Source organism: Lynx canadensis, chromosome C1 (genome assembly GCF_007474595.2).
Source record: "Lynx canadensis isolate LIC74 chromosome C1, mLynCan4.pri.v2, whole genome shotgun sequence".
Classification (NCBI taxonomy): domain Eukaryota; kingdom Metazoa; phylum Chordata; class Mammalia; order Carnivora; family Felidae; genus Lynx; species Lynx canadensis.
This window is the reverse complement of record NC_044310.1, coordinates 162,905,484-162,922,778: the sequence shown is the minus strand read 5'-3', so window position 1 is coordinate 162,922,778 and position 17,295 is coordinate 162,905,484. Positions and strand designations below refer to the sequence as shown.

The following is a 17,295-nucleotide window of genomic DNA, read 5'->3' as shown; positions in this document are numbered from 1 at the left end:
GAAATATGTTTGGGGTTTGTATTAACAATGATTGCTGCAGGGATGAGGCCATTATGGCTCCCATCTGACTTAACAACATAATTTCTGATAGAAGCTACTGAGTTCAGCATTATGCATCTATGATTTTCTTAACAAGAGAGCGCTCTTGAATTTTGATAGTTCAAAAAGAATATACAAATGATTCTATAAAATTAGAAGGAAAATGAATTCTTCCGTTGCATCCAACTAAAAATTTATCTCATCTGCAATTTTTTAATCCCATCAGTTTTATCTCTTATCAAGGTAGCATGTGCACAGCAAAGGCAAGCCAATTTTTCATTTTAAGCAACAATTTATAAAGATATTTTTAAGGTATAAATGTGTGGGTTTATGTGCCATACCCTTAAATAAACTGAAAGTCTAGATTAATAAATTTTTAGGAAATACATATTATGCTAGGTTGAATAGACTGCAGGAAATGAATAACACATTTTGGACGTTTGGAACTATTCCTGCCTTTTTCCTACCTAGTCCTCTAGATAATCAAATGGAAGTAAAATACGGTTTTAGTATAAAATTAGTTCTCTTTAGCTCTTGGGAGATAATTGGATTTTGTAGAAATTGTAAAGTAATTTCTGTTTTCAAGTTTGAAGCAGAAAATCTGACTTTTGTTTAGTAGTCAAGGCAGATGGATTGAGTAAGTGAGTACTTAACATCTTGGAGAAAATGTGGGGAAGTTCACAAATACTGAACACTATGCATGTCTTAGCACACAGCTATTGCTGATGGTGAACTGTAATAGTAGTTAAGACTTTCAAAACATCTGTGAAGTCAAGGTTTAATAGAAACTAATGAATATTACAAAAATCTTTCAGATAAAGGTGACAGTATAAAAGCACACCACCATACGGTCTCACTTCTAATTGTCAAAGTCCGTGCATCCTAGGATGAAACCCCTCAGGCATGGGAAAACCATGACAGTTGGTCACCTTAAACAGTATAAAACATGAATGAAAATAGGAATATATTTTTGATGTTTGGATTCTATGAAAAATAAAGCACAAGAGTGATCTTATTACCATTGATTCCTATTTTCTAAATTTTGGAGCATAATTAAAATTGTATTATACTTGCTTCTGTAATCTTAAGTGCGAAGGAAACCTTCTTTGGGCCCTAGATGTAATTGAGAGCTTATATTTTCATTAATGAAAATATATGTATGAACATAGGTAGAAATCTTCAGAGCGTGAATTGTCAAACACTTGGGGGTTTTTTAGTAGCTTTTAAGTAGGGCTGAAAAGGGCTCTGTGAGTGCAGTAAGAACTCTTCTCTTTCTAGTGCTTAGGGTTATGTTGGTGATTTTTCTCTCCTCACCTTCCAGAAGTGGACATAGGTGCAGGTATATCCCTTTATAAAAGTATTTTACATATAAAATGTATAATTACGCCATTTATAAATCGGTACCTGGTACTTTGTATAGCCTAAAGATTTGCTTTGCCTAATTCTGAAAGTCTGGAGATTAGCACTTGTCTTTAAAATTTACTGTTTTATGTTGTCATTGCCTGTACTCTGTATTTACATTTCCTTAGACCTCTCATCATAGATCAGCCTCTTTATTTTTAAATTTTTTATTTTGAGAGAGAGAGGAGTGGGTATGGAGGGGCAGGGAGAGAGAGTCTTAAGCAGGCTCCACGCTCAGCTCAACTGTGAGATCGTGACCTGAGCAGAAATCAAGAGCTGGACACTACTGACTGAGCCACCCAGGCACCTTCGCCTCTTGGTTTTTGAAAGCTGGTGTATCCCTAGAACTTAACATTGAGAGGAAGGTCCGTTTGTTTTCATATTGAAGAAGAGACGTAAAGGGGACTGTACTCTTGTCAGTTTGAGTGCCATTGCCAGGGTTTGGGTTTCTTGAACACGTAACTGTTCTGTTGGCTATGTAACTGAATTAGAAATATTTTATAACATTTGTTATTGCCTCATCCAAAAAGGATCCTTTCTACTTTATATAATTTTAAAAGGTTTATTGTGATTTTTTTATCATATCTTGAGGGGTGATTTTGCATTGGTAGCAGATTTATAGAGAAGAGGGGATTCTAATTAATATATTTTTAAAAACTGCTTTCCAGAAAATGCATGGATTTGAGGCAAACTTGTCAAAATTCTTTAAGTCCTATATTTCAGAAAACTCTCAAAATGGGTTTTATGTGAACTAAAATCAAGCTGGCCAGGTTTCTCCTCCTCCATCTCCTGCATCACAAATCATGGAATAAGTCCTGCTTCATAGCGTCCACAGTCTTTTAATAATGGACTTTCAGAATAGGCACCTGGCCACCAGTAAGCAGGCCAGTCTGCATTGTCAGATTTGACAGCCCGCTTGTTACCTTTAAGCACTAAATAAAAATTATTTTAAAGCCAAATGAAAAGAAAACGAGGGGTTTCTGGGTGGCTCAGTTGGTTAGACGTCTGACTCTTGGTTTTGGCTCAGGTCATGATCTCACAGTTTGTGAGATCGAGCCCCACATTGGGCTGTTCACTGACAGTGCAGAGCCTGCATGAGATTCTCTCTCTCCCTCTCTCTGCTCCACCTCAGCTCTGTGTCTCTCAAAATAAATAAACTCTATAAAAAAAAAAAGTACAAAAGAATACATCCAGTATGATACAATTTTCAGAATGTTCAAAAGTTAAATGCTACTTTCTAGGGATGCATACCTATTTGGTAAAACTTCGAACAAAAAACAAGGTAATGGTTAAAGAGCTATCAGAACAGTGATTACCTTTGATGAGGAGAAGAGCCTCCAGGAAGCATCATTGTTATTGGCGGTGTTCTCTTAAGCTGGGGGCTAGGTTCACAGTTATCATTGGTCCATGTTATCATTCTATAAGTTACGTACACTGTAACTACCGGTGTGGTGTGCGTATCAGAGTTTTCACTAAATGAAATTACTGGATTTGATCCTGTTAAAATGAGAAAGATGTAGGAGATGCATTGTTCCGTCCTAAAAGTTGGTAGATTTTCACAAGTACACAGAATGCCTCTTTCTGAGTATCTTCCATTGTAGTTTCTAGAGTTTTATATAATTTTTTATTTGAATCCCAATTAATTCGTGCAGCTCTAACAGCTGGTGGCATTTAGATTCTAAATATTGCTCATTCTCATGTGTATGCATCATTAGAGTCAGGTGTTGTAATCACCCATTGCTGCCATCGATGGAAAGTCAGCCAGAATAAATATAGTTCTAGAGAATGCAGAGGGAGTAATTTGAAAATGCAATTTGTATGGAAGAATTCATTTTGTTTATGCGTGTGGGTATAAATTTTCTTATCTTTTAATAAGAATGGCATGTAGGCAAACAGACCGGTTGTGTTAAATTGTCGTTACTTGGTAAGGGTCTGATTATATCTGTAAGAGTCTGTCTCCCAAATTCCTGCCTGACTTTTCTTAACACTGTTGAGCAAACACGTCCTCGGCTCGGTTCTGTGAGCTGGGCACGCAGATGCTTCCGTGTGCATGGCGAGGCCTTCATTTGAGCTGCTGCAAGTAAAATCGGAAAGCCACCTTTTGGTTTGCTCAGTTCCAGTCATCCCATCGTATCTAAATAACCGCTTTTGTCAAACCCTGACTCTTTACTCTTGTGTGTTGACAACCTACTGATACATTCTTACAGCTGTTTTTAAGAAACCGTGATTCTTCTTTTTTCCGCTCAGCTGCTGATAAAGACGATAGTTCAGAAGACCTGTCCGTGCCAAGCAGCCCGCACCCTGAAGCTATACAGCATAGTTCTGTCAGCACATCCAATGGAGTCAGTTCAACCTCCAAGGCCGAAGCTGTGGCCACCTCAGTCCTCACACAGATGGCGGACCAGAGTACAGAGCCCGCGCTGTCGCAGATTGTTATGGCTCCTGCCTCCCAGTCACAGCCCTCAGGAAGTTGATTAAAAACCTGCGGTGCGGCAGTTTTAGATACTCATTAGTGACTTCAAAGGGAAATCAAGGAAAGACCGGTTTCCGTTGATGCGAAATCTGTGGTTGTAAATTTTTTTTTTTACTTGAAATTAAATTTGGCTCTAAAGTTGGTGTAGCGGCAGTTGATGATCAGCCTGAACAACAGTTTTTAGTCTCTGGAAAAAGACTGATTTTGCTTTTTTTATAAATATTGTTAGATTTATTAATTTTCTGTGCTCAATGTGTAAATTGTATTATAATTCATTGTGGTTTATTTCACTTTTAATTTGGTGGTGTTTTAATAAATGGGGGTGTTACTGAGTCTCTTCCCACTTCCATTTCTTTTGACCACCTCTTACCCTCAACTGTGATGGTAGTATTGTCATATCATTTATACCAAAGTTCTGCATCGTCCCTGTTGACTTTGTAATGTTAACAAGGTCATAAAGCACTAGCAAGAGAAAGATAGAAATTTGCTTTTAATCTTTTTGCCTTTTATTTTGCACATTATGCAAAAGGAAGAACATTAGAGAACACTTTTTAAGTGAGTGAAACGTGGTAAAAGACATACAGTGCTTTTATGCACCCTCAAACTAAATCAAGGTCATCCGTCGTGCGTTTTCTTTAAGATTTTAAGTAGACAGGAATTTTGGAATCCTCCAACATTTCAAAAGGACTATTTTTCAAGTCTTAAATTCAGTATTTTAAATCCTATGTTTTGAGGCTAATAAAACATGAAATTATATCATCTATGATACAGGGTTATCAGATAGCTAATAATTTTTTGAAATTAGGTTTTGGGTTTTTTTGCAGATTTCAGGTTACAAACTGAGAAGTTTATGCATAATCAAGTATGGTGTGGTTGCCAGAAAAAGCCTAAAAATTACTTAGAAAATTTAAGGCTGTTTGCCCCCATTGTCTTGTACTTGCAAGCTAACTTGTACTTATTCTTGTGAAAGCACTGTCATCTTTTAGTAGCAAATTTTGATAATGTTTCTCGTGGGAAAAAAAATCAGTATCTATCTTTAGAACATTGTAATTATAATGTGGGAAGCAAGAGTGTGTGTGTGTGTGTGTGAGAGAGAGAGAGAGTGTGTGTGTGTGTGTATGTGTGTTATGTGTGTATGTTTCTTTCAATAGTTTATGCCAGCAGTCTTTGCTTGAATGTTTAACGATGCCTTCGGTGTGATGCTGGCCGATAGATGATTGCAATTTAAAATGTCATTACTGTGCAGGCTTGGATAACTAACATTCCATGATGTAGTTTGTTTCTGAGGAGATGATTGTAGGTACACTTTTCTCATTATCCAATCATCCGTGGGATACTGAGTTTTCTAATGTGCCATTATCTATTTTTATTCTCCAGTTATGTTCAAGATACAGTACAATATTTTAAAATAGACTAAATTGTGAAAAATAAAGTAGTAGACGTGTGTAAGAAAACTTTGTAAAATAGTTACGAGTCCTACCCAGTAGCAACTTCTGGCATTCAAGCAGGATTCCATTATGTAAATATCTGTAACACATTTATAATAAGCTGTGTAGTCTGTTCTGCATCTATACTACACTATTTACGAATGTCTCGGTGCCATCTCCTAACGAGACTGACCTTTTAAAAACCTATGTCGAATCTCCTTGGTAATTCAAGGAACTATCCCACCTGCCTAAGTTCCAAACTGGGAAACATTCAAATTATACAAATGACATTTCAGGACTTTTAAGTATGAAGATAATAGGATTTTTATTGTTTGGCTTATCAAGAGTGAGCGTTTTTAGTTGATAATTCTACTTCTAAATTTTTTTTTATTTTTAACTGATTTTGTAATTTAAAGCAATGAATTTCTGATCATGATTTTCTCATAGTTATGCTAAGGAGTTGATCTCAAAGGCACAAAATATGAATTCTGCAAGAAGGCAGTTTTTTATTGTAAGTTTGGATGGGTTAGGAAAAGCCTCAACTTTTCACTCTCCTAAGTCCTTCAGTACATTTTTCTTTCATTTTATTATTTATGCAAGTTAAAGTTTTTGGTAACAGGAATTCTTGCAACTGTAAAATAAAACTACATAGATGTAAGAAGTCATGTAAACGGTTAATGAACTTACCAAGGTTAGCAAAACTTTCATTGTAAATCAGTCTGTGCTCAGCAAATGAAAATCATTCTTAGTTGTATAAACACAAATTCCATTTTGACTTTCAGGATGTCGCACTACTTCTGTACCTAGCATTTTGAGTCCTTACATTTGCAATGTTACACAAACTGTACTACTTTCTTTTATGTGCAGTTTGCATGAGTAAACCATCAGAGAATAAATTCTATCTTTAAATTATGTTCATAATTTGCTTGTCCTTACCTCTCTTTCGTAAAGTAACAGCACTTGATAATATGCTTTCCGCCCCCTTCAGGATGTTTGTTACCTGAGAAGAACCGGATAGTCTTTCTATTTCTGTGATAAAATTCAGTCCTCCTTAAAGACGTTTCAACTGCAGGGTGCTCAGGCCTTGTCCTTCTCTGGATTCATTAAGCCCCAGCCAGATACACTGAACTTTTAACTTTTGTCCCCAGCCACGAACATTCTCTCAACGACACCCATACACCAGTCCGCCCGCCTCTGGCATCTCTTGGCAACTGCCTGACAAAACATCTTAAACGTAACACATCCAACGTTATGTGCCAACCATTATAGTTCAGTTACAAGTGTAACACGTCCAGCACTGACTCCTTAGCACCCCCCCCCCACCTTCCCGTCAAGTGTGGTTCTCCAGCAGTCTTTCAAAAGACACTTGATGACAGCTCCCTTCTTCCAGTTGCTTAAGCCAGGACAACGGTGGTGGTGTCTTTGATTTCTCTCTTCCCACCTCCAAACTATCAGGAAATGCTGTTGGATTTACCATCAGAACAATCCAGAATTCAACCACTTCTCCCCCTGTACAGTGCTATTGCTCTGTACCCTTATTATCGTTCACCCAGTGTACTGTATCTGCCTAGTAACGGCCTCCTTGTTTCCACCCCTCCTCCTTCAGCCCATCCTCAGTACAACAGCTAGAATGGTACTTTTCAAATTAAATCAGCTTGTGGTGCTCCATCTACTCCAATCCTGGAGCAGCTCGCTGCACTCAGAGCTGAAGTCCATACAGCGGCCTGCAAGACGGTTTGTTCCCCATCCCGGTGCTGTGCTGGCTCTGAACCCCTCTACCTCGTTTTATTCAGTGAGAGCTACTCAGCGTGTCACTCGTTGTTCTGGGCACATGGAATGCACCAGGAGCCCAAACACAAAAATCCGTGCCTTTGTGGATGGAGCTCCATTCCAAAGAGGGTTGGGGGGGTTAGTGTTGGGAACCACAATTAACCTACTGATACAAATGCTAAAAGTGGTCAGTGCTAAGTGAAGAAATTAAAGATGGAGAGCATGTGAATTGATACTTTGGTCTTGTTCAGATTGAGCCAATCTGAAGAGATGCAAAAAAATCACATGGCTATTTTTTAAGGTACACGTTCTAATGAAGGTACTTAATCTGGATTACATGATATTAGATAAAAGATTTCATGAAGACAAGCTGCTGATACCTAACAAAATTTGACGAAAATATTAAAAGGTCAAACTCATTGTTTGCATTGATTTGTTTCAGAGGACAGGAAAGATCATCTTGTCTCTGGCATGTACTTACTGTTAAATGTAGTTTTATTACTTCTACATCTCAGACTGTAGCGTTTAACACTTGACATTAAGAATTCACTTGTGAGAATCTATAGGAGAAATCTGTTTACTTGTAGGCCTTCATTTGTATAAATATACACTTGCACAGACACAGGGAAAAAAAATGCCTAGAGAACACAGTTATCCAAAAATTTAGTTCTAAAAGACATTTAGAAGAAAACATTTTCTAGGGGCACCTGGGGCGCTCAGCCAATCAAGCATCCAACTTCAGCTCAGGTCATGAGCTCACAGTTAATGAGTTCAAGTCCCACGTTGGGCTCTGGGCCGACAGCTCAGAGCCTGGAGCCTACCTCGGATTCTGTGTCTTCCTCTCTCTGCCCCTCCCCCACTTACGTGCTCTCTCAAAAATAAACATTTAAAAAGTTAAAAAAATTTTTTAATCTGACATTTTCTAGATTATCTTGACCACAGGATAATGGTTACTTTTGAAGGCAATTCATACCATTTTGTATCTCATGTAGTTATGAGAAATCGTTTCTTTAAACTATTAATAAATACAAATTTGTTTCTGTAATTCTCTCCCACAGTTAAAAAAAAAATACAGGTCTTTGCAAGACTAACAACAGACTTCTACATGGGTGCTCATTGAAGCTAAGTATCATGATCCTAGAGAGCTAGCATCTTTCTGTGTAGAGAAAAACCCACACAAAATTTAGAATGAGGACCTTTCTGGAAAAAGCAATCTACCATTTAAGTAAGTGGTGAGTTGCCAATTCCATGTATTGCCATAGAAAAAGCACAGTCAGTGAAAATGTTTCAAAATTAAAGGATTTATTCTGAAATAACAAAGGCCACGTGATATTGAAACCTACAATAAAAAGTATATGCATAGTTTTATTCTATTGTAGCAGTCTAAAGTACAGAATCAAATGTTAATAGTAAAATAATCAAATGTGTCACAGCACTCTAGAAGGGTTTTGTTATTCAATAATGGGACAGTGAGTTGCATCTTTTATCATCAAATGCACATGCAAATTTTTCCAGTGGCTTTCTGAGAAGAGGAAGTCATTAGTATATGGTCATGATCACAATGCCTTCCTTTGCCTCTTTATTTTGCATTAAATTTTAAATGTAAAGCAATTCCTTCAGCTAGAATGTGTTTAACAAAATGGCTGCCATGGTTTTATCATTACCTCAATTATTTGGGAAGCATTTTTAACTATGTCCGTTATGTCGAATAAAGGTTGGTTTGCTTTATTCACTTACATTAGGTTTTGCATCCCCCACCAAAAGAATGCTTTCCCAAGGAGGAGTTAAGGTGACGGAGCAGCATGGAAACCCTGAGCTTGTCTGGTCCCTGAAACACAGCTAGATTAGTGCCAAACAATTTTGAACCCTAGGAAATTGATCTGAGGATTCACACAACCATCTGCATAACTTAAGCCATAGAATTTGGTAGGTACATGGTACAGAGAGGTGAACTGGGGGAGAGGAAGGCTGCAGAGGGAAGGGAGGTGTTTTTGGCGGAGAGAGGACAGAGCAAGGGGGAGAGTGTAGTGCATCGTGATTGTGTGACAAAAGCATTCCCCAAAGCTACCTGGAGAGAGACAGAGAGAGAGAGTGAAAACACAGGCGAGACTGAACAAGAAATCTGTTCCCAAAACCATTGATGGGGAGAAAGGAAAGGGTTTTAACACCACTAGGATTCTATAAACAGGGGAGTGCAGAGCCTGAAGTTCCGGACCTCAGTGCTGGGCAGTGCTGTGGTGAGGAAGCAGGGTGGATGCCCAGGAGCAGGCAGAGCAACCTGAGGGGGTATGTGTGCCACACAGAAGCAGTTCCCCTACTTGGAGTGCATTTGGTAGAGGCCATACAGCCTCCCCATAGGCAAAGGTCCCAGTGAACCCTGAAGAGCAGCCATGTTTGCTAGTATTGGGATAAAAACACCAGAGTGCAGTGAAACCCGGCAACAGCTGTATGTTGTAATTTGCCATAATCTCTGAACCCCTGCCGTTGCACAATCACCCAAACGCTTCTGGGGCAAGCCGGCACCTGGCCATTGCTTAGCAAGACCCTCCACCAGAGAGTCGGTGTAGATGGGTCTAAGCCCCAGGGGTCTCCAAAGTGTAGGGTTTTGAAACACAACTCCGTCTGAGATAAAACACTGGAAGAAGGTGCTGCCTGGCAAGCAGACAGCTTGGACAGGGACAGGGTAGAGGTGGGGAGTGGACAGAGGCCTGAGACAAAGGAGGGGTGCTTGATCACAGGTCGGTGAGGGCAAAGAATTCCTGTGCCAGAGACTAGGGAGCTGGGTGGAGCCATTTCCACCTCTCTCGTGCTCGCACACATGCATACCAGCATGCGCACCACACTGATCCACCCCAGTAAGCTAAGCGGTGCCACTTAGTTGAGAATGGAGCCATTACACCAAGCCCAGCTGCGCCCTCCAACCACATCCCCCAGAAGACCAGCACAAGATACTCCACCTGCTTAGTGTACAGACTATAGAGTGCTCCACAGTTTCAGTTGTAGGGGAAACTGGATATAACTTCATCTGGGTTTCATTCTGTTTGCTGGTTCATTTATTTGTTTGTTTTCTTTGCTTCTGTTTTTGCTTAAATTGTTTTTTTCTTTTTCTCTTTTCTTTCTTGGATACAGAAAGATAAAATACTTTTTTTAATTTTTTATTTTTTTCTTTTTTTTTTTTTTTAATTTTTTTTTTTTTTTAACGTTTATTTATTTTTGGGACAGAGAGAGACAGAGCATGAACGGGGGAGGGGCAGAGAGAGAGGGAGACACAGAATCGGAAACAGGCTCCAGGCTCTGAGCCATCAGCCCAGAGCCCGATGCGGGGCTCGAACTCCCGGACCGTGAGATCATGACCTGGCTGAAGTCGGACGCTTAACCGACTGCGCCACCCAGGCGCCCCTAATTTTTTATTTTTTTCTAAATTTTTATTCTATTTCATTTTGTTTATTTTATTTTATAATTCTATTATATAGTTTTTTTTAATTCTTAAATTATTTTTTCACTTTTTTCTTCCCTTTCCCTTTTTTCCTCTATTCTATCAAGCTACTTTCAAAAGCAGACCAAAACACACCTAGGACCTAGCTTCCTTTATTTGATTTTTGTTTTGTTTTTAATTTTTTAATTTTAACTTTATATTTTATTAATTTTTTTCTTCCTCCAAATGACAAAACAAAGGAATTCACCCCAAAAGAAAAAACAGGAAGAAATGACAGCCAGGGGCTTAATCATCACAGATATAAACAAGATGTCTGAACCAGAATTTAGAACCACGATAATAAGAATACTCACTGGGGTTTAAAAAAGCATAGAAGACACCAGAGAATCCCTCTCTGCAGAGATAAAATAAATAAAATCTAGTCAGGCTAGAATTAAAAATGCTATAACTGAGATGCAATCTTGAATGGATGCCACAATGGCAAGGATGGACAAAGCAGAGCAGCGAATTGGGGGTATATATGATAAAATTATGGAGAATAATGAAACAGAGAAAAAAGAAGGAAACAAAGGCAAAAGATCATAATACAAGACTTAGAGAACTCAGTGACTTATTAAAAAGGAATAACGTCTGAATCACAGGAGTCCCAGAAGATGAAGAGAGAAAACAAGGGGCAGAAGGTTTATGTGAGCAAATTATAGCAGAAAACTTTCCTAATCTGGGGAAGGACACAGACATCAAAATCCAAGAAGCACAGAGAACTCCCATTAGATTCAACAAACCCCGACCATCAGCAAGGCACATCATAGTCAAGTTCACAAAATATACAGACAAGGATAGAATCATGAAAGCAGCCAGGGAATAAAAGTCCTTAACCTATAAGGGAAGAGAGATCAGGTTCACAGCAGACCTATCCACAGAAACTTGGCAGGCCAGAAAGGAGTGGTAGGAAATATTCAACATGCTGAATTGAAAAAATATGCAGCCAAGAGTTCTTTATCCAGCAAGACTGTCATTCAAAATAAAAGGAGAGAGAATTTCTCAGACAAAAACTAAAGGAGTTCATAACCACTAAACCAGCCCTGCAAGAAATGTTAAGGGGAACTCTTTGAGTGGAGAAAAGACAAAAACAAAAAAGACCAAAAGCAATAAAGACTAGAAAGGACCAGAGAACATCACCAGAAACCCCAACTCTACAGGAAACACAGTGGCACTAAAATCATGTCTTTCAGGACTCCCTCTAAATGTCAATGGACTAAATGCTCCAATCAATATACATAGGTATCAGAATGGATAAGAAAACAAGACCCATCTATATGCTGCTTACAAGAGACTCATTTTAGACCTAAAGACATCTGCAAATTGAAAGTAAGGGGCTGAAGAACCATCTATCATGTTAATGGTCATCAAAAAAAAGCTGGAGTAGCCATTCTGATATCAGACAAACTAGATTTTAAAATAAAGATATAACAAGAGATGAAAAAGGGCATTCTATCATTAAGGGGACTATCCACCAAGAAGATCTAACAATTGTAAATATTTATGCCCCCAACGTGGAGTACCCAAATATATAAATCAATTAATCATAAGCCTAAAGAAACACATTGATACTAATACTATAATAAAAGGGGACTTAAACACCCAACTTACAACAATGGACAAATCATCTAAGCAGAAAATCAACAAGGAAACAATGGCACACTGGACAAGATGGACTTAACAAATATATCCAGAACATTTCATCCTAAAGCAGCAGAATACACATTCTTCTCAAGTGCACATGGAACATTCTCCAGAATAGATCACATGCTAGGTCACAAATCAGACCTCAACAAATACAAAAAGATCAAGATCAGACCTTGCATATTTTCAGACCACAATGCTATGAAACTCAAAATCAACCACAAGAAAAAATTTGGAAAGAACATGAATACTTGGAGATTAAAGAACATCCTAATAAAGAATGAGTGGGTTATCCAAGAAATTAAAGAGGAAATTAAAAAGTACATGGAAGCCTATGAAAATGAGAATACAATAGTCCAAAACCTCCGGGATGCAGCAAAGAGAGTCATAAGAGGGAAGTATATAGCAATCCAGGCCTTCCTAAAGAAGGAAGAAAGTTTTCAAATACACACCTAACCTTACACCTAAAAGACCCGGAAAAAGAACAGCAAATAAAGCCCAAAACCAGGAGAAGAAGGGAAATAATATCAGAGCAGAAATCCATGATACTAAAAAATGAATCAATGAAATTTAAAGGACAACAACAACAACAACAAAAAACAGTAGAACAGATAATGAAACCAGGAGCTGGTTCTTTGAAAGAATTAACAAAATTGATAAATTCCTAGCCAGATGGATCAAAAAGAAAAAGGAAAGGACCCAAATAAATAAAATCACAATTGAAAGACGAGATATCATAACCAATACAGCAGAAATACAAACAATAATAAGAGAATATAATGTGAAGTTATAGGCCAACATATTTGTCAATCTGGAAGAAATAGACAAATTCCCAGAAACATATAAACTACCAAAACTGAAACAGGAAGAAATAGAAAATTTGAACAGACCCATAACCAGTAAAAAAAAAAATTGAATCAGTAATCAAACATCTCCCAACAAACAAGAGTCCAGGGCTGGATGGCTTTCCAGGGGAATTCTACCAAACATTTAAAGAAGAGTTAACGCCTCTTCTTTTGAAGTTGTTCCAAAAAAAATAGAAATGGAAGGAAAACTTCCAAACTCATTCTACGAGGCCAGCATTACCTTGATTTCTAAACCGGACAAAGACCCCACTAAAAAGGAGAACTACTGGCACTTTCCCTAATGAATATGGATGCAAAAATTCTCAGCAAGATACTAGTAAACTGGATCCAACAATACATTAAAAGAATTATTCACCACAATCAAGCGGGATTTATTCCTGGGATGCAGGGCTGGTTCAATATTCACAAAATCAATGTGATAGGTCACATCAATAAAAGAAAGGATAAGAACCACATGATCCTCCCAATAGATGAAGTAAAAGCATTTGAAAGAATACAGCATCCTTTCTTGATAAAAACCCTCAAGAAAGTAGGAGCGGAAGGGTCATACCTCAAGATCATAAAGACCCTATATGAAAGACCCAGCTGATATCATCCTCAATGGGGAACAATTAAGAGCTTTACCCCTAAGGTCAGGGACACAACATGGATGTCCATTCTCCCCACTGTTATTCAGCATAGCGTTGGGAGTCATAGCCTCAGCAATCAGACAGCATAAAGAAATAAAAGGCATCCAAATCAGCAAGGAGGAATTCAAACTTTCACTCTTCGCAGAGAACATGATAGTCTGTGGAAAACCCAAGACTCCACCAAAACACCGCTAGTACTGATACATGAATTCAGCAAAGTCGCAAGGATATAAAATCAATGTATAGAAATTGATTGCAATTGTATATATCAATAATGAAACAACAGAAACAGAAATCAAGGAATCAATCCCATTTACAACTACAGCAAAACCGTAAAATACCTAGGAATAAACTCAACCAAAGAGATGAAAAATCTATACACTGAAAACTATAGAAAGCTTATGAAAGACATTGAAGATGACACCAAAAAAATGGAAAACATTCCATGCTCATGGGTTGGAAGAACAAATATTGTTAAAATGTCGATACTACCCAAAGCAATCTACATTTTCAATGCAATCCCTATCAAAATAATACCAGCATTCTTCACTGAGCTAGAACAAACAATTCTAAAATTTGTATGGAATCACAAAAGACCCCGAATAGAAAAGCAATCCTGAAAAAGAAAAGTAAACCTGGAGGCATCACAATTCCGGACTGCAAGCTGTGTTACAAAGCTGTAATCATCAAGACAATATGGTACTGACAACAAAAAGAGACACAGATTAATGGAACAGAATGGGGAACTCAAAAATGGATGCACAAACGTATGGCCAACTAATGTGACAAAGCTGGAAAGAATATCCAATGGAAAAAAGACAGGACCGGGGCGCCTGGGTGGCTCAGTCGGTTAAGCGCCCGACTTCAGCCAGGTCACGATCTCGCGGTCCGTGAGTTCGAGGCCCCGCGTCGGGCTCTGGGCTGATGGCTCAGAGCCTGGAGCCTGTTTCCGTTTCTGTGTCTCCCTCTCTCTCTGCCCCTCGCCCGTTCATGCTCTGTCTCTCTCTGTCCCAAAAATAAATAAACGTTGAAAAAAAAAAAATTAAAAAAAAAAAAAAAAAAAGGAAAAAAGACAGTACCTTCAGTAAATGGTGTTGGGAAAACCAGACAGCAAAATGCAGAAGAATGAACCTGGACCACTTTCTTACACCATACACAAAAATAAACTCAGAATGGATGAAAGACCTAAATGTAAGACAGGAAGCCAGCAAAATCCTAGAGGAGAAAACAGGCAACAACCTCTTTGACCTTGGCCACAGTAATTCCTTACTTGACATGTGTCTATAGGCAAGGAAAACAAAAGCAAAAATGAACTATTGGGACCTCATTAAGATAAAAGGCTTTTTGCACAGCGAAGGAAACAATCAGCAAAACTAAAAGGAATGAGAGAAGGTATTTGCAAATGACATATCTGATAAAGATTTAGTATCCAAAATCTATAAAGAACTTATCAAACTTAATACCCAGAAAACAAATAATCCAGTGAAGAAACGGGCAAAAGACATGAATAGACACTTCTCCAAAGAAGACATCCAGATAGCTGAAAGACACATGAAAAAAATGCTCAACATCAGTTATCATCAGGGAAATACAAATCAAAACCACAGTGAGATACCACCTCACACCTGCCAAAATTGCTAAAATTAACAACTCAGGAAACAGATTTTGGTGAGGATGTGAAGAAAGAGGAACACTTTTGCACTCCTGGTGGGAATGAAAACTGGTGCGGCCACTCTGGAATACAGTATGGAGGTTCCTCAAAAAATTAAAAATAGAACTACCCTATGTATGACCCAGCAATTGTACTACTAGGTGTTTGTCCAAAAGACGTAGGAGTGCTGATTCGAAGGGCCATATGTACCCCAATGTTTATAGCAGCTCTATTGACAAGAGCCAACGTATGGAAAGAGCCCAAACGTCCAACAACAGATGAACTGATAAAGATGTGGTATATATATACAGTGGAATATTAGTCAGCAATGACTAAATGGAATCTTGTCATTTGCAACAACATGGATGGAACTTGAATGTATTATGCTAAGCAAAATAAGTCAAAGAAAGACAAATATCACATGATTTCACTCTTATGTGGAATTTAAGAAACAAAACAGATGAACATAGGGGAAGGGAAGGACAAAGAAGATAAAAACAGAGAGAGAGAGACAATAAGAGACTCTTAAATACAGGGAACAAACTGAGGGTTGCTGGAGGGGTGGTTGGGTGGGGGGATAGGCTAAAAGGGTGAGGGCCATTAAGAAGGACACTTGTTGAGATGAGCACTGGGTGTTGTTATATGTAAGTGATGAATGACTAAATTCTATTCCTGAAACATTATTATACTGTAAGTTAACTTGGAATTAAATTTTAAATCAATTTTTAAAAAAAGGAAGGCTCTCTCAAAGGAGGACCTTTTAAAATTATTTTTGCTAATTTTCTAAAAGCATGTAAATTAGGAAGAAATTCTGTTTTCTATAGCTTGACAAAAAAATTAAGCAATAATTATTTAATGGGGTTTACTTAGCAGAATGTGAGATGAGAGTGTTGTCTATTATAAGTTTCTCGGAATTGGGAACAAATGCATTAGGTTTAGGAGGAAATAAAATTTGTTAATACATTATCTTCAAAAGTAAACCTTTTTGCATTAGCTATTACTACATTATTTATCTTGTTTGATTTTTTTCTACCAATAATTTTTTAATTTAAACACGTAGCTAAGTTTCTCTGTCCAAAATTGTCCTAGGGTCTAGTTAAATAACATCAGTGAAAAATAAAATGAGGTAATACAACTACTCTAGCATTAATTAATTTGGACATTCAAAAAACCACTCAGATTATTATTGACTTTCCCCAACTGCTAAATTTTTAGGAAAGTACTTCTTTTGCATCTTAGTTTATTCAGCTCAACTAATAGTTTCTGAAGTGACTTCCGGCGCCATGAGGCCATCTGCAAAAGCATAAACAGCCTTGTCAATAGCTCAACGTATTGCAAGCAAAACTCTTCAGACCTTTCCCATGATATTAGAGGCAAAATAAAGTTATTTTTTATGGACTAGGGTGTATTTGTGACACGGTAACATTAGGTGACAATTTTGAAAATAAGATATCTCTCCACTATCATTTTCATTAATAAGTGTCCTACTTACCTGCAGATGCCGTAGGAGTACCTCAAAAGTAGTGAGCTATTGTTGAAGAGGACGTTGCTCCATAAGTTGAGAACTTGCATGAGAGACATCTGTAGGCCTGCCATAACTAGTAGTGCAGAGGCATATATAAAATCATAGATAATTCTAAAATATTTTTTTTAATATTTATTTCATTTCTGGGAGAGCAGAAGCCGGGGTGGGGGGGGAACAGAAAGAGGAGGACAGGGGATCTGAAGCAGACCCTGCACTGACACGCTGACAGCAGTGAGCCCGATGTGGAGCTCGAACTCACGAAACTGAGATCATGACCTGAGCCGAAGCCAGACGCTCAACCGACGGAGCCACCCACGGGCCCCAGTTTTAAAATATTGTAACCCCTTGCTTAAAATTCTCCCCCCGCCACAATCTCTTACCAAAATTTTGAATAT

The 17,295-nt window shown here is 38.1% G+C and overlaps 1 protein-coding gene across 7 annotated transcripts in view; it reads left to right on the top strand.

The window, feature by feature from the left end:
* ATF2 (activating transcription factor 2) overlaps positions 1-6,261 on the top strand; it is an 81,498-nt gene extending 75,237 nt beyond the window's left edge. For all 7 annotated transcript variants that reach the window (XM_030323882.2, XM_032594441.1, XM_030323883.1 and 4 more), the window contains one exon: positions 3,688-6,261. In XM_030323882.2, the coding sequence (XP_030179742.1) occupies positions 3,688-3,914 (227 nt within the window). In that variant the 3' untranslated portion in view covers positions 3,915-6,261. The remainder of the gene's footprint in view (positions 1-3,687) is intronic.
* Positions 6,262-17,295: the final 11,034 nt, after the last annotated feature.